Source organism: Corvus hawaiiensis, chromosome 6, assembly GCF_020740725.1.
Source record: "Corvus hawaiiensis isolate bCorHaw1 chromosome 6, bCorHaw1.pri.cur, whole genome shotgun sequence".
Taxonomy (NCBI): domain Eukaryota; kingdom Metazoa; phylum Chordata; class Aves; order Passeriformes; family Corvidae; genus Corvus; species Corvus hawaiiensis.
Window position 1 is genome coordinate 21488038 of NC_063218.1, and position 17973 is coordinate 21506010.

A 17973-nucleotide genomic window follows, 5' to 3' on the forward strand; every position below is an offset into this window, starting at 1 on the left:
TGGGCCTGTCCTAGTGACCTTCTTAGCAACACAAATAAAGCACTGCACAGCTCTCCCCTTGCCGAAAAGCAGCAGAATCCATCCTTTCTCCCTCCATAAAAAATGTGCCTTGAGTCTTTAGACTGATAGGTAGTAAGCTAAATTTATTAATGTCTTGTTCCAGATATTGACAGTAAGACTTCCAAAAACACATGGTTTAAAAAAAAAATAAAAAAGAAAGCTAAATGGGTGATCCAATCATCACAGTAACTGGACATACAAAACATATGGAATACTCTGAAGTCTAGATCCAAGATCAAAAAAGTGTGTGGCTAAAAGACCACTGTACATTGAACATCAGCAACATGGGGCTCTGGCGGACAAGATGCATATTCCACAGCCTTCTGCAGAGCACTTGAAACTCCTCAGCTCAGATGAAGAGGAGCCAATGGGGCAGCCCCATTGGTGAGCTCTAATACTGCTCCTTCCTGTCCTGTTTCTTTAGTGTATTTTTTCCTCTAGCTTCAAATTGCCTGTGTCTTTTCTTGAGAACTACTTGGGTCTTCAATGGCTCTTCTAATGCTTCCCTCCTTTACTTCTGATCAAAGGGAAAGAAAGCATGGGAATGAATTTACACTTCAGCTTAATTTCCACCTTCCTCCTCTTTTCTCCCTCCTCTCCGCTTTCCCTTGATTGCTAAAATCACCTCAGTGATTTTGTTCACAATTTTTGGTAAAATGAATTGACTGAACAGTTGCAGACAAAATCTAACTTGTGGCAGAAGCAGAAGACAGCAAACAGGGGCAATGGAAGTAGAGGCTGGGGTGATACAGTCAGCTCTTTGGGTCACTGTTCTAAAAAATCCCCTCAGATTTCTAAAACCAGTGAAGAGAAATGTATGTCCATAATGCTCCTTGAAGCAGTGAAGGAAACCATCACCAGCAGCAGAAACTGCTCTCACAAAGGACTGAAACAAAACACTGCATTTAACCACACAGCCCAGGCATTTCCCATGTATTCTTAGGTTGAGAATCAGTATTTCTTTGCAGAACTGGCTTCCTAAAAAGGCACCCATCCTTCTCAGGACATTACAGGGATGAATTCCCAGGACTTCTTCCAAAGAAAGTACCAGGAGCCATACTACTGTAAAGTTCCTTAAATTCCAAGGACCAAATATTCTGGCTGAAGTTTGAAAATACCTTTCCAGAATGTTGGGAAAGAAAAGTAACAATACAGTTCTTTTCCTTTCATATGTGTTATGTCAGGATCTAACAAGATTTTAAAAAATCATCATATTTTTGCACTACAGCATAGACAAACTGAATCACCTGGCAATGTAGGATTCACCATCCAGTATATCAAGGTAAGCCAGAAGCAGAGCTAGGGAAAATGTTTGGGGCAGGTTCTTGTCCTCAGTTCTGTTCCATACTGCTGCTGAGGAAAAACCTCTTCAGCACTGCTCATTAACAACTGGAATATGGCTTCACTGACATCAGTGGCAAAATTTCTCATCAAGGAATGCACAAAGGGCTCAGGTTTTGACCGTTTTTCAAACAGTCATCAAGTATTAATTAGACCAGTAGGGGAGGCTGCTCATTTTGCCAGTGTATATTTCCTAATGACTGGGCCAGGAAAAGTAGCCGAGTACATGGCTTGTTAAGTAGAAAATAACCTGTCTGGAATAACAATTACCTGAACTGAAATAAGCTTTGATACACACCACTGGCAGAATTTGCCACCCTGCCATCTGAGCAGAATTTGTTACCTTGATATTTGGTTACAAGATACATTCTTTTTATACTAAGCAAATGCACATCAATTCTGAAGAACAGGCACCCACATCACCTTATTCTGTTCCAGACTGCTGCAATCCTGGCATGTTCACAGTGCCTCGTGTCAGAAAAGTAAGTTACCAGGTAAATGGATGTTTGTAGGGCACAGACACTTTTTGTCCCTAGATTCTCCATGGAAAAAAAATGTTTCAAAAGAAGTTAGTAAGAATTCTCTGCTCTGCTTCTTTTCTTCAAGCCTCTATAAGGTGCTGAATACATTTCTCAAGGAAAATTAATTCTTTGTCTTTTCCTTGCCTCTAATGAACTGCCTCTGAATGCATGAGGGGACAGGAAGGAGAGCAGGCTCCATGGTGAGATAATAAAAAGTGAAAAGGCATTCAAAGCCATCAGTATCTTCCAAACTTACTCTGACAGAAATATGCTGGACTGTAGACAGGGGAGCAAGATCAGGGAAACTTAGAATAGCTTTGGCATTCATTACTAAACTACAAAGAAAAGATGACATTGGGGGAGCAGGGGTCCTCCTGCAATCCTACAGAGATGTTACACAAGCACATGACTAGATGTAGGCCACATAAACTTAGGACTACACTAGGTCCTATCCAGGCCACCAGCATTCCTAAACACTGTACTCAGTGAACATCAGTGAATGACAAACTCTCCTGTGAAAGCACAGAACACCGTAATTATCAGTAGCATATTCAGAACATAAGAAAAGCTGAGATGAGCTACCATTAGACAAGTAAATCAAGAACAAATAAAGGAAAGAGAAAAATGTCAGGTTTTCTACCTACTGTTTCCATTTTCATCTCACCAGATACTAAAAGATCCACAGTGCTTGTAACTCAGTAAACATGCCTATATAACTGCTAGCTCCAAGAGTCTTTGGAGTGAAACTCTCAGATGATCACCATAACTCAGGGAAGTTACAAAAGATGAAGGCTTTAATCCAAAAAACACAGGGATTCCTAAGTGTTAAATCAGACAGTGAGAATCCTTTTGGAGTAGAAGCCAAGTAGAGACCTTGGCAGAACCCATTTTCTACATGTAGTCCAGTCAATGTAACAACCAAACAAAATTAATCATGTAGTTCTTTTTTTTGCTCTTTTTTTTTTTTTTTTTTTTTTTTTTAATTCTCTTCTTCAGAAACATTTGAATTCTTCAACAGTTTCAGGTCTATCGTATCTATTATGTGTTCTCTCCCTTAACCACCCTGTAGCTGCCTTCCCAATGCTACTCGGGGAATTTCCATACTCTGCTGCTTTTTCCTCACGCTCGTAGTTGAAGTGTTCACCAGCAGTGGAGGACATTCCACTGGCTGGGATTATTAAGCAAACCAGCTGGAGCAGGAGCAGGAGGCTGCTGTAAATGCAGGATCCAGCCATGACAGGAAGCCATGAAAACCCTCACCAGGCAGTGCAGCAGATGAGAAAGGAAACAAAGTGTTCACCAAATACGTCCAGAAAATCAGTTCTTGTCATGGAGTACAAAGCTAAAGATCAAACTTTTGGAAAAAGAAACCAAACTTCCCCTTCCCTTCCAATGATTTGATCTTCTTAATGTGGATTAATAGTTTTCCAATAATTTGGCCTGATTAATATGCTGAATTTATTCTAAATTCAAAATCAAGTTCCAAGGATAGCATGGAAACAGATTCATTCTGAAGTTATTAAATGGAGCCTGGACTGCTGACTAAACTTATGGTACTCTCTTCCTGAGCCCTCTGGAAAACAAAATCTTCCCTCATTCTTTACTATGTGGTATTCACAGAATAAGCAAAGGGTCTTTTTTTAGCAATATTTTTACGTCTTTCTGATTCATTCACCCTGTCCCTTGATCTACTGCAGACACAAGACCCTCTATAGACTGTAAAATACCTCCCCCTTTTCTGCCCTCCATCATCAAGAATGCAAAAAGATGAAAGATGCAAAACTAAGAGACGATAAAGTAAACCTTAGCACTGGATCAATTTAGTAATGTCCTTTATCAGCCCCACTATTCATGCTTCACAACCACTATAGCTCACACTAACTTCATTTTCATCTTAATACACCATACAGAAAAGCAGCCTAAATATACATCCCCAGATATAAAGCGTATAATCTGTAAACTACAGGAACAGGCAGATCATTTCCATTAGTTTCTTACGTAGCAAAACCCACAATTTACACCCAAAGCATATAATTATATTCAAATTCTAAAAGACAGTTTCGGAAGTACTTTAAATTCATAGTTTGGGGGAAAGTCACTCGGGGATATAAGTAGTTGTTTTAACGTGCAAAAACAACACACACACAAAGAATCCAAGAGAAGCAATATGCAAGAGTGGTGAGAGAGCAATGGTGAATCACGGGTCCCTAGCTCCAGTGGCTGCCTGGAGTTCAGCACACCCAGCACTCTGCCAAAATGCTCTCCTGCTCCTTCAGAAACACCAGTGCTGGGATTTGGCACTAGAGCCTGTGCAGGCTTTAAAGCCATAAGGGAAAATATGACTAGGATCTATGTTCAGAATTGAAGGTGTCTTGCTTGTCCTTCAAGAAAAGATACAAGCAGGCTGCCCTTTTAAGGTTCTCTGACACCTAAAGCCCAAGAGGACGACTGGGGTTTCATTCATTTCTATGGCTCCCCGCCATGGATCTCAAAGCACACGGATGCACCAGAACTGCTCACCTCACCTTGGCAAAAAAATGGTTTTCTCTTCATTTCACAGATGAGGAAAACATGTCAGAAAGTAAAGTAATGTCTTGTCAAGGTCACAGAACAAAGCAGAGCCATTGGTCAACTGCATGTCATCTTGTGTACAGAGGTTACACAGAAGACATGAAAACAATCTTTTTTTTTTTTGCTAGTACAAATGACCTTTCATAGTTATCAAAGCCCACCAGGACAGCAAGTGCAAAAAAAAACCCAAACCAACCAAACAAAAAAAAAAAAAAAAAAACCGTGAAACCAAACCACACAAAAAACCAAAAAAGAAAACAAGGCAGCCAACCAGCACAGGACCGTCATCCCGGGCAACCACACAGAGAGCTGGTCTTCTTAAAGCACAGCACATGGAAAAGGAAAAAAATAGAAGAATGGTCATCCTTCGTACTTCCTAGACAAAACTTATATTCCTTGCACTTAGAAGCTCCAGCTCTTTATTTGGTTACCTTCTGTACGGCAAATCATGGAACTTCCCCACCACCAGCTGGAGACTATTCTGTTCTTGTCAGTATTGCCACACTACATGACCTAGGTGCATTTTCCTCCTTCTAGTGAGATGTGTAAGGAATTTGGAGCTCCCAACAGCACAGTATATAATAACCCAGTGGCTGTCATAACACTGTTCAAACATATATGGTCATGCCATGGCAAAAGAAGATAAAGAACAAGAAAACAACAAGAGAAACAAGAATTATTAAGATAAAATCGTATTTTAAAATGTAGAAATATTATAAAAGGTAAAATTCTAATTCTGCAGTATTCTGACTACACAGCTGATGTCACTAAACCCAATATTCTTTACAACTTCAATGCCTATACAAGGCATACAGCAGGATCCTTCACCTGTCTTTGAAATGTAGTCACCTCTGCAGCAGAATGTGGCAGTTGCTTGAAAAGTCAGGGCTGTATTACCCAAAAGCAGAAATAAAACAGAAAAGCAACCGCTCTCTAGTCTAAATTGCAAAGGAAATACAAGGAGGAAGAAAGCCCTGATCTAATTCTGACTAGGACTAGCATTCCCACTTTTGCAAAATGTGCTATGAGATACTGAGCAAGCACAAAGTAGCTTTCAGAGGAGGGCCCTTTTAAAAATGTCTGAGGAAACTATACCTTTAGCAGCATCAGTCTGAGCAATGTTTCAAAGAGCACAGAGACATGTATCAAAAAAGACTGACAGGGTTCAACAATAACATTAAGTTTCTCACGTCCAGATCTCATAAGACCATTGGGAACTCCTAAGAACAAGTACCAGGTGAACAGACTTTAACATCAGTTTTGGAGATCAATGCAAACTATTCCAAGTTGGGAACAGTTAATATAGTGCACAGAATAAGAAGTGAAAGCACCTGATCAGAAATTGTTTCATGTAAAAGCATGCAAAGGATAAGTCAAATAGCAACCTCATTTTGAGGAAACAGTCTTTGTACATACCCAATTTTTTCTGTGTTCAACTCCTGAAAACTGTGCTTTCTCAGAAGAGCTACAGAGTCAGCACAAGGAGGGAAAAGCCCAATTATGATCACTTAAAACTACAAGGGAGTGAGTATAGATGCTTCGATTTCTGAAGAGACAGCTTGAGATAATTTAAGCAGATTTCACCATCCTTTAAAAATAATTAATCATTGTTAATATCTCTGAGGAAGGGAATGTAAACATTAAGGCATACAGCAGCACTAGTCTTTGCCAAAAAATTAGGCATTGTTGATAGGAGAATAAAAGCAAGCCACGGAAAGTAGACAGACTTCTAGCTTTTCACCTTTGCGGAACTTAATTGCAACCTTAATTTCAGATCTGAGTGAAGTTCATTTTACTGGATCACTGACTGCTCTGTACAGAGCGATTTTTTCCCATTTTGTTAAAGCTACCAACCTTTGCTCAAAGTAATCTCCTGGTGATGGAGGAAACAGGAAAGGTCCTGCTTTGTACTGGGGAATGGGCAGTGCCAAGGATGGGGAATTTGTTTCCTATCACAAAGAAAAGGCAGGATTGCAGGAACATAGAATCTTGAGATGAGGAGTAAGTCACACTGGAGGAGCAGCAAGGACATATGCGTTTTAAAAAGGGTAAACTGCTAGAGCTGTGTCTTTGACACTGGTTTGCACAATACCTGCCTATTTCATGGAAGCACTCTCTTGATTTGTCCAAGCATTTGCTCTCATTTGCTGATTTTAAAAAAGATATAACAGAAGGAAATGCTTCATAAAAATAACAGAACTTCTAAGAATTGATTCAGGCCTGAGAGTTATACCTACAAGATCTGGTGATTGCTCAATACCAGTCCTCACAACAGACCTACACTTTTTCCTGTGACTTGTACAACAACCTGGGCTAGCCTAGGCCCCACAAAGTGAAAATGAAGAGAAACTACCCCGTGCCAACCACTGCTCCCATAGCTGCAGTGCAGTCCCTGCAGGCAGGGACAATCTGCACAAGGCATCACACATCGCCTCTGTGCACCCCTGCTCCACAGCCATTAGGCACAGAGAGAGAACAAACAGCTGGAGGAGAAAAAGAGAAAGCAAATTAATTAATTCATCACTAAGACAAAACATGCACAAATCTCTTCGTTTTATCTGTCAACCAGAGGCACGCATTATTCATCAGCTGAGGCAATGAGGATGTGGAAAGAGGGGCCGTGAAGTCACTGCTGCAGGCTCTGGTAAAGCAGCTGACCCAGCACGGTGCAAAATAGCTCAGGGGAGACAAGAGGATTCAGCACATGGGAACCTTCAATAAACACAGTCCCAACTTTGTTCCTCCCTCTGTTTCACAAGCTCCTAGTGAAACAAAAAGGAATCATGGCTTTCCCTTCCTATTATTCGGGGATAAAGATTCTGCCAGTCTAGGAATGTCCTCACATGGAAAAAAGATTTGTTCTAACTTGCTGAAGTCCCCTGCCTGGCCAGGCTCACTCCCCTGCTGACAAGGAGGTGAACCTGTTAGAAAGACTTTCTCCTCAAGAAGATGAGCTGTGCCAAATTTTGCATTTGCAGGTTGCAGCCCAACTACCGGAAATCATCAGCTCAGAGATTTCAGAATTAACTCTCATAACACCAGCACAGTAGCGACTGCCAGATCTGGGTCCGGTCCTGCTCAAGATAAGCCACAAGGTTTTCCACTGATTTTAAAGGGGCACTAGACACAGACTCCAAAAAATTGTTCACTGCTTGTGAGACATTTATTTTTCCTCTATGCTAGATATTAATTTGCTTCTTCAAACAGATTGAAATCCACTGGGATGTAGAAGAAAAAAGGAAAATATGTTTAATTAACATATTTAATTAATTATATATATAATTATATATATATAATTATATATATATAATTATATATATATAATTATATATATATATATATAATTAATATATTTAATTAACAAGACTGAGTCCCGGTGGTCAGCACTGTGAGGCTGGAAGACAACACATCAGGGTGGCCATGATCCTGATCTGATTCATTCCAAAACCAGTATTAATGTAGCCACCAAGTAGAGCAGAAATCAGAATGAATTTCTTATTTCCCTCTAAGAAAAACAAAGAATCAAAATCCCAGGAAACACAGAGAGTGCACAGCCTCCTTGGGATCTGACTCCTCAACGCTGTTACGGATCCAAGTTCCAAGGGCCTCTGTTGTGCAACAGTGAAAGAACACACAAAAATAAACCATGCGTGTTTCCAAGACCAGCTGTCTTTGTGGTCTCCTCTTCCTCTCTGGCACAATCTCTCTCTCTGTCCATCCCACTCACCCCCCTTATATGGCCAAAGGGGGTTTTCATGATGGCTTTGCTACAAGGCATAATGAGGAAAGAAAAAAAACCCAACCAAACAAAAAACCCCAAAAAAATGCAAAAAACCCCACAAAGAAACCAAACAACTCACACTGACTTATGCACTAGTCTGAGCTCCCTGAGCTCTCTATTTCTCTTGGTTCCTTTCTGCAATGAGGACACCAAAAAAACGCCTGTTTCTCATTGAAGTTGATAACAGCTTTTGCTCCTGGCTCTTAAATGAAGCTTTGCTTGACTTTCAAGGCAAATGGAAAAGCCATCAAGAAGAAAAGAACTATAATTTCTTGACCAGGAAATAGACTGTAGACTCTCCCACAGACTACTGCCTGCCTTTTACAGCGAAGCCAACCGCTATCACATTTTGTGACATCCTTCTCTCCTCTCCTCAAAAGTGACCTACAAGCCAGACTTCGCTATCCCCTTTCATCACAGGAGAACTAAGCTACAGAAGCTGGGCTGTTGAAAGCCCTTTGGGGCAGGGACTGACTGATCCCTCATATTTCTCACTTTAGCACAACAGGGACTCTCACATGGTCCTCAAGCATTGCTGCAAATAACAGGGCTCCTGCTGCTAGTGATTAATAACCCATAACTGAGTTTCACATGGGTGGTGCTTAACAGATGGTCTTGATGTCTGGCACGGCATTGGTTCCCTTCCCATGTGGGGCCTGAATGTTTCTCTTGCATTTCAGGATGGATGTGAACTTTGGAGCAGAAGTGGAAGTCTAATAGGCTCGAAGGATAGTGCCACTTGTGTCTGCAGAAATGACTGAACACCTCCCCCTCAACCTATTGCACCCAGTGCCACTTCAGTCCTGAGTCCTCGCCTCTGCAGTATGGTGCTGTTCTGCAGTGCCCTGGGCTCCCCCTCCCGCACTGCCAGAGCATCGACGACCTACCTTGCAGAACTCCCTGTCACCCTCTTCCAGTGCCCTCCAGCAGCTCTGCCAGAGCACCTCCTGCTAGCACAGCCCAGCTCTGCTGGTGCTCAGTTGTGACCTGCAGCATCTGCCTCCTGGCTTCGTTCCTGAGCCCTTTCCAATGCGCCTCGGCTCATACCTGCAATACCAAGCTTCTTCTACAATTCTGCCAATGTACCTAGAGATTTCAGTGGAGGTCCATTCATCACTGTGCCATTTGAACTCTTCAGACTGCTCTGCTAGTCGTCTGAGCACTCACCCGGGGCACTCCAGGTTTCAATATCCCTGTAACCCTGACAGCCCTGCCAGCACATCCTCATAGTCCTGCTGCAGCCATGTCATGCGACATTTCAACCAGTTGTGCCAGGGCTCTTCCTCCCCTTAGCTCTTCTTCAGTGTTCCTATGCCTCAATTCTGATACCAGTTCTTCTTCCTCTGGCCCTGCACAGATGTGATTCTGTAACTGAGTACTTCTATCATGGAAGGCCAGACCTGACCCTGACCTGGAGCCCTGGAGGGAAAGGGCCAGGCCCTGGTCTGCCTGCCTGCCTGCCTGCCTGCCTCTCCCAGCTAATATGACTGAAAGCAGAAGCTAAGGGACACTGGACAGAAGACAGGAGAAAGTGGAGATGAGGGAGAGCCCCCATGTCAGCCAGGCCTGGGCCAACTCCTGTCAAGGAGGGGAGACTTGGGAGAGCTGGGCAAGAGGCTGTGTAGGTCCAGCTGCTGAGCATTGCTCAGCATTTCAGAAGCAGGATGCTGGTCTTCTCACTCTCTCTTGGCATCTCTCAGACACCCTCTTACCGTTCTCCCAGCCTGCCAGAGTGAAAACCTACTCCCTATTATTTCCTGCCCCAGGGTTTCCCAGGAAGACAGTATCAGGTACCAAGCAAGAAACCAGGAGCAGGAATGAGACCTCGCCTTTTCCTTTGTACGCCCCTTGCTATCCTCATCCAGGAAGGCTGCGAACGCGCAGGCAGGGGAGGAGCGGCGGCAGCAATTCCCCGAGCCCCCGGCTGGCCTTCCCGCAGCAGGGCGACCGGGAAAACGAGGGTGGCCGGCAGGGAAGATACGCTGCTGCAGTGACCATGTCAGCCGCTACAAGCCAGGGAGTTAGTTATTCCCCGTCGCAGGACCCCAGCGGGACTGGAGCAGATGCCCTTCCGCCGTCCCGAGCTGTTCGGCGCTGCCGTCTGACACAGAGCGACCCGAGCCCGCCCCGGCCCCGCCGGCCCCCACCCTCCGTCCTGCTGGACCACCGGCCGGGGAAGTTGGCTCTGGAAGCGGCGCGTCCTCAGCCCCAGGCACTGCTCGGGGAGGGCGCAGGGGAGAAGTGGAGGGTTAACGGGGAAGGGAGCTAACGGCAGAAATGAGGGCCTGGGAGGACCCCCCTCCCGCGGAGACACAGCAATCGTCCCTGCTCCCCCTCTGCTGCTCCAACTGCTCTGCAAAAAGGTTAGAAAGAAACAAGAGTGGGAACCCACCGTGTCCTCCTCGGAGGGAGACAGGGGAGCGGTAGATAGAGATAGGCACAGAGTGGTGCTTGCTGCCGTGGAAGTGATGCTCATACTGAGCCTGAGAAACAGACGAGGAAGACGAGGCAGAAGAAGCCACGTTAGAGGAACTCCAAACAGAGCTGACGATACATCCCCAAAAGAGGGAGCACATCCACAGGGTCCAGGCGGGGCGGCGTCCCGGGCAAATGCTGGGGTCTATTCTCAGGTGCATGGTCAAGGCACAGGACACCTACAGACGGGCAGTCTGAATTCCAGCCAGGGAGAGAGAATAACGTTCATGATGCCAGGGGACCCATGCTAGCAGAAAGGAGAGTCGCTTCCGAGGCTCTAGGGGTGTGCGTGTGTGCTCAAGAGGAAAAGAGGCAGTGTGTGTGCGAGAGAGCGAGTGCTAGCAGGGAAGGGGAGGGATGGGGGAAGGTTAGTAACCACACAGAGACGAATAAGACGCGCCGTTTCCCAGGACTGGATCTACTGTGGCAGGAACCCCGCGGCCGTACCGAGCCTCCAGGAGCGCGCAGGAACGCCGCACATGTCCGCGCGAGGGTCCTGTTCAGGTTCCTCCAGGATCACGGGGTCCTTGAGGACTTTTCCCTGCCTGCGATCCCTGTCTCTCACTTTGCTGAGAGGGACTACTGAAAACGAAAAAGAAGAAATAAGCCAGAGACCCCAGGTAAATTTTTGATTCTTTTTTTTTTTGGTTTTATCCCAATTCCGGGGGGGTTTCTTTTGCTTCTCCACTAGCAAGTGTTGCAATGCAGAACTGCTAGGACAGGCACACGCGCACACACACACAGAGCGATCTAGATTGTTATCCTCCTTCCACCGAATCCAGGCGACCGAGCGCTCAAGCCGATTAACCCTGCGCAGCCGTCGAGTGCATCGCCAGGTCCTCCCGGGCGGGCGGGCGCGTTGGAGCAGCCGGGCGGGCGGCGCGGTCCGGGCGCGGAGCGAGCGAAGCCGGGGGCGGGTGCGGGCGGCCGGCGCCAAGTGCGGGCAACTCGGCGGCGCAGGTGAAGCACAGCCGGGGCGGCCGGGGGAGCGGCTCCGCCAATGGGCGAGCCGCATGCAAATGTCCCGGCGCCGGCGAGCCAATGGGGGCGGCGGCAGCGCTGCGCAGAGGGACTGGCTGGCTCCGGGGGGAGGCGGGGCCGCGCGCGGCACCGCCCCCGGCACCGCCCCCGCCATTCATGCGCTCGTGCGGTCCCGCGCGCCCCCGGCCCCGCGGCCCCCGGGCCGGTGCCGCCGGCAGCGGGGAACACCCGGCTCCCGGAGCCGGCCGCACCCGGAACCGGAGCCAGGCAGCCACCGCCGCCCGGCAGCCACCGCCGCCCAGGCGCGCCCACGGCCTCTGCCCGCCCCAAGCAGCCCCTGGCGAAACGCGCCCAGCCCGTCCGTGCAGGGACGGGACCTCCTCCCGTGCCGCCGTCCCACTGTGCCTCGGGGGCGGCCGGCACGGGGAGCCCTCGGCCGCGGCACGGGGATGGATGCGCTGAGGTAACGCCGTCCCCCCGTGCCGCCCTGTCCTGGGGCTCGTCCTGCGGCCGCAGCTGCTCAGGAGCAAAGAGAGAACCAGGGGTAACCTCGCTCTTGAAAACGGGATCCCCATGGCTCTTACAGATTTTTTTTTTTTTTTTTTTTAATGCTTCTGCAACGATAGGCTTAGTCCAAACAGGTGTATCCGCACTTAATCCTTGAAGAGTGAGGAATGCAGCCAGCTTGCAGCCCATAAATTAATAAACAAATGCAGTAGCATTATCTAGTAATTTACTATCAATTTGCATGGCAAAAATCCCCAGCCACGCTGGGGAAGGCAAGCACCAGCAGTGAAGTGACTTACACAGGATCACTCAGGGAGTCAGTAAGGAGCTTTGGAAAAGGAGCCAGCCACCGCCAAGACTCACCTTGCACTGCACTGCCTCCCTCCTCTTCATTTATTCATACAAACAAATAAATTATTTATGACTGTAAGTTTTCCTGTTTTCCCAACTAGAAGCATGTTTGTAGGCGTGCACATGTGCTTCTGAAACCTGCTGTTTGACTCGAGTCTTTCCCTAACACTGAGGTGCAGTGTTTTCAGTCATTGATCTCAATTTGGTACAACATGTCACTAACTTGTAATGATCAACCTGAGTTGCACGCCTAATACTTTTAGCTGAGCCTGATATGCTTGTAATTTATTGTCTAGTAACTTATACTATAAGTGATCTAAATTAGGGGCTAAAGCAGTCAGAAATGCTTTGGTGTTTTGCAGGGTTTAATCAATGATTGTGAAAAGCAAGAATGTTATCTTCACATTTATCTGACATCTGCCACCTAAGAATCTCAGAGTGCTTTAAAGTCTTTTATTAATGAAGCCATTCAACACCTTTTGGTATTACTTTGCCATTCTATAGATAAGGAAACAGAGGCTCAGTCACGTTCAGCCAGTGAGTGACTGATAGACGTGGGAACTGAACAGACACTGAGCTTCTCCATCTCAAGCAGTACATGCTGTTAGTATAAACTAACTTGATGATTTGGTGGCCATTTAAGAGCCTTAAAGTGTGAATGTCAGCTTTCCTCACAATGGGGCACACAGGTGGAGACAGGACTGAGTAACCTGTAGTGCAGATCCCTCCTGGATGGCAAGTTTGTGGTACCATACAGAGGGCACAGAGCAGTTTTATCTCTGCAAGACAACTTTTCCTGGCCGTGAGTTTTGTTGAGGAAACTGAAGTTGCTGCCCAGAAGGATCCTGTGAAGAAGCTCCCTGCTCCTAACTACTTGGGGGAAGGGGGGAATATAAACTGGCATAACACCCTTGGAGGGCTGCTGACCCATGAGTCAGCACCCTTGAATCCCTCATCACAGAAGTCCTAATTTTCACACAGTCCACAGACAAAGTACTCTGAAAAATTTATTGTGTAGTTAAGCTGTAGGGAACCTGATTTAGGGGAAAATGGGAAGGACGTGTATTAAATACACATCACTGAGTAGCTGATTTGTAAAATAAAGGAAATCTGAATGAGTTTCAGACCCAGATAGTTATAAGCAGTGCAACAAAGATCTGCCTCCCATCATTTTACTTTCTGTTTTTTCTGGCTGAAGCATTACAAAAAGGACAGAACATATCACACATTACAGGATCAGTCAAAGGGGCTACAGGTCCTACAGGTTTAAACATTGAGGACTCAATGCTGCTTTTCCAGGAGGGAGTGGTGGAAAATTCATTAATTTGTGTGGAAAATAAATATGTTTTAGAAAATGCAATTCTAGAGATAAGAGCAGGGGAACTGCATGGATACACTCCTCACCCCTCTCCTGCAACTATTTGCCCTGTTACTGAAAGAGAAGAACACATAAGAGGTTGTTTCATTGACTAAACTCTGGTAGCATCCTTCAGCTTTTAATTTCCCTTTAATAGTCCAACAGGCCACATCCTGTTCTCCATACTCAAGCTCCTGTTCATGCTGGCCACCTATGTCTTGGGTTGCTGTGGGAGGCAGAGCCCTCAATGGACAATAAATTACCAAGCTCCAAAACAAATCACTGATCCTTTTCCTCATTCAATCTGCCACCAATCCTCCCCCACATGCAGAGCTACCAGCTTAGGTGCTAGTAGGACATACAAAGGTGAGCATCACTTCAGACTGCCCTGGCCAGAGACAGAAAATGCCTGGGCAGTCCATGAACAGGAGAAATAGAGTGGCTGTGTATTGCCCCTCTGATGGGGATTTGCTCTACATTTTGTCTACCAACCTTCCTTTGCTGCAAACTGCCTTAGGGAAAAATGAGATGGACCAAGAAAACCAAACGCTAGGAGTACACCATAAAGATAAGTAATGAAAAAAAGGAAAGCATGTGAAGCTAGCTATAAATACATCATAGGATCCTGGTGACACCATAAAGTACTGGAACTTCACTCTGCCTTGCTTTATTAGGTGTCAGTGGATGTATTTACTGCCCTGTAGTTCACAGGTGACTCATTTATTTAGCAGCACCACTTCAGGAAGAGGGCAGATTTCAATTGCAGTTTTCCTCTTGGGTGGCAAGGGCAAGTTTGTACTCAGAAGTGACATTTCAACATTTCCACCAGATTTACTTCAAAAGTAGCTGGCTTTGTTGTATTCATATTAGTTTAATTAATCTGGGTAAACACAGAGTCTTTCTAAATGCTCTTGTGTCTTCAGAACCAAGACGGATACCTTAAAGGATAATGGTTTCTATGATCTGTTGATCCCTACAGATATGAGAAAAGTAGTCGTATTTCCTGCATAGCTGTTTCGTTTACTGAAAGAGCAGAGTGCCACTATATTCTAAAAAAATGAGAAATAGTAAAGCAATTGTTTCTGAGTTTGAGAATCCCAGAAAGAGACCCAGAAAGAGTCATCTTCAAGGCCAGGAAAAGTTTGTACTCCATCGTATTTGACAGAGCAAGTGCAACTTTCTCTATGTTTCCTATTAAATCTTAGCTGTTTATTACTTTGCTGCACTCAGAACTGAAAAATCAGTGCTGTTGTAAAATCACTGATCTCTCAAACTGGATCCAATGGGGAAACTCAATTAGCATTTATCAATACAGGGTGCCTTCCAGAGAGAGGACAGCTTTGCCTCCACCCCGTAGAAGCTAACAGGTAGAGCGTTAGTCAGTGCTTTGCTATATAATAAGGTTAAGAGAATAAGGTCAGCTAGAACAGCCTGTCACCCAGAAGCTTTTCCCAGACAGAACTGTTTCTCTCAAGGTTCAAAACAGTTCCATTATTTTTTTAATGTACTTTTCCAAAAACAAGAAGGAGGGTGAAAACAGGTTTCGCTTATGATGTTAAAATAGTGTTTTAAATAAAATAAAATAAAATAAATCAGAGGGAATTGCATGCTGTAGAGAGCTTAGGACTGGCATTTAGACATCTTTGTCTTTAGCAAGCTACTTCAAATTCTGCTGATGACAGCAGTGACCAAAAATCTGCAAAGTTCCTCAGCACTGCTGGCAGAATTAACTGCTCTGAGACTAGTCCCTGGTGCCCCACCGTCCTTGTCATCACTGCCTCTCTGCAGGCAGCCTCAGGAGGCAGGACCCAGCAGCACCAAAGAATTATCAGTGTTTGCTCATCCAGAGCGAAAGGGGAGGGTTGCTCCTGAGCAGGGCTGAAAACTACACACACAGCTGCTGTTATGCAGTACCTTTTCTTGTGTGCAGTACTTTTTTTTGTGTATAACCAAGTTGCTGCAGTCTCTGTAGTTCTCAGTTTTATTCTGTATCTGGAGTGGGGGGAAGGGGGGGCGGAAAGCAACCTTTTCTCAGGGCTTCTGTGCTTTCCTTTAACAACCAGTAAGTCCAGTTACCTACAAAAGTTGAGGCATATGCCTTACATGTTACCTGTAACATAGGGCAGGTATTCTCTTTTCTGCTCAGCTCCAAGGGACCACAGATTGCCGAAAGCAACTAATATAGAAGCTTTAGAGCCTAGTTTTGTTCTCATTTGTGTCAGGGTGAATAAACTCAACAGAGCCAGTAGATTGACATCAGTGAAGGGAAATCTGCCCCTTGGTGTTAATTTGTGAGGAGGGAAATGCAAGTTGATTACAAGCAGTTAGTCTGGGCCAAAAGCAATGGCAACTACTGGGACACAAACTCAGTTCTGTCAAACATCCAATTTAAGGGCCAAAAATCTTGCAAAGTTCAGATTTTTGTAACACACCTAGAGTCCTATGTTGGTGGAAACAAGCAAGAACAAGAGCGTGGGCACACAAATACAGCGACATATCTCATTTTGATAAGCATTAATCAACTATAATTGGGAAAGAGGCAATGTCAGGATTTGCTAATGCAAACTGACAATAATATGTTAAAATTGCCCCTGTTTGCTGGATAATGTATAAAGGATGATCCACTGTACTCAGCACTATGCAAACTAACATAAGCTGAGAGTCCCTTCCCTGGAGAGATTACAGACTTGCTGGAAAGGCATGAGCCAACATATGTCAGAACAGCTTTATGAGCAAACAGTACCTTTTTTTGGCCAAAGTCTGCTAGTCTGTGAACCTAAGAGAATGGAAAGGCTTAGATACTGGCAATGGTGCCTTCACACAGGAGTGTCTAGTCCATGCTTTCAGCCCTGAGCGTGGGAGTTCTTCACTCCATCACCCCTGGGAATTCTCCTTCACAGAATGTGCTGCAGAGATACCCCTGACTACCTGCACAAGACACCAGCAAGCATCCCCTTTCCTAAAGCTGCCTCAAAAATTAGGACAAAATCCTTCTCACACTTCAGACCTCTACCAGATCAGCAATTATGAATGGGCTTTGTGTTAAATAAAGGATGCTCAAGTTTAGTTTACTTCAATCATCATGAGGAGGTTCTGTTATTCAAGTATCAACTGTCTCCCCTTATGTCTCACCAACACTTTAGTCCCTGCCTCTGGGGTACTTTATCAAAGTGGGCTAACCAGACTCTAGTCTGCCCTTCAGCAGTGTTCTGACAGGCAGACTCTCATCTCACAAGAGAAAACTGATCTTCTGTGGCTGCAGAGGTTTTTCCTCCAGGAAGATTGGAATTGCATCTATCTCTGTTACTCTCAGTGGAAGCTGGGCTCAATGGCAGCTGCTAAAATCTTGTCAGGCAGAGAAACAGAACCTGCTTCGACTTCTTGTATCACTTTCGGCAATGTGACTTTTTATCAAAGGTTTGTTCAGACTCAGAAAGATTAGAGAAACCAAAAGACTGGCTGAGTTTGAAAAATTCAGGGTTACCCACTGCTTGACCTTAGATAATTATTGAATCACCAGTGAATAAAAAGAGCCCAACAGTTTAATTTTCTGATGGTTGTGTCACAGAATTCACACTTCTGTACCTCTACTACCTATGTTTCACTAAGTACACCAGTATAAAATGGTAGTGACCTGTAGCATGTGCCTAGAACTGATTTCCATCATTCGTAACAGCCCCCTCTTACAGACCTGATTTTATGTTGAGGCAAATTCATTTCTAGCCTAACTGATACTGATAACAACTGATACTATGGATGCATGTAGCTACTATGGTTATGGGAACAAAAAGATATGTGTATCTTGTTCTCCTTATGTTTGGAATCAGTCTTGGCAAGTCTAAGGTGAAGGGGAACAGCCTGTTTCCAGCCTAGGTGTGAGCCCTGCCTGGGATAACACATGCTGTGATCCCTTGCCTTCAGTGACTCTCACAGCAGCAAGAGGTTAGATGCACCAGCAGATCACAGAGGAGGATGTGTTGCCTACTGTAATTTTGGCTGTATCTATTCTGCAGATCTAGATTTAGATC

General features: G+C 45.2%; 1 protein-coding gene across 36 annotated transcripts in view; it reads right to left on the reverse strand.

The window, feature by feature from the left end:
- Positions 1 to 17973, reverse strand: part of NRXN3 (neurexin 3) — a 985201-nt gene that overhangs the window by 349467 nt on the left and 617761 nt on the right. For 2 of the 36 annotated variants that reach the window (XM_048307866.1, XM_048307865.1), the window contains exon 1: positions 10667 to 11669. The exons of 29 other annotated variants lie outside the window; for them this stretch is intronic. In XM_048307866.1, coding sequence (XP_048163823.1) covers positions 10667 to 10910 — 244 coding nt within the window. In that variant the 5' untranslated portion in view covers positions 10911 to 11669. Of the gene's footprint in view, positions 1 to 10666; positions 11670 to 17973 lie in introns of those variants that run through there. 5 more of the 36 variants (XM_048307854.1, XM_048307853.1, XM_048307863.1 and 2 more) reach the window with 4 other exon arrangements.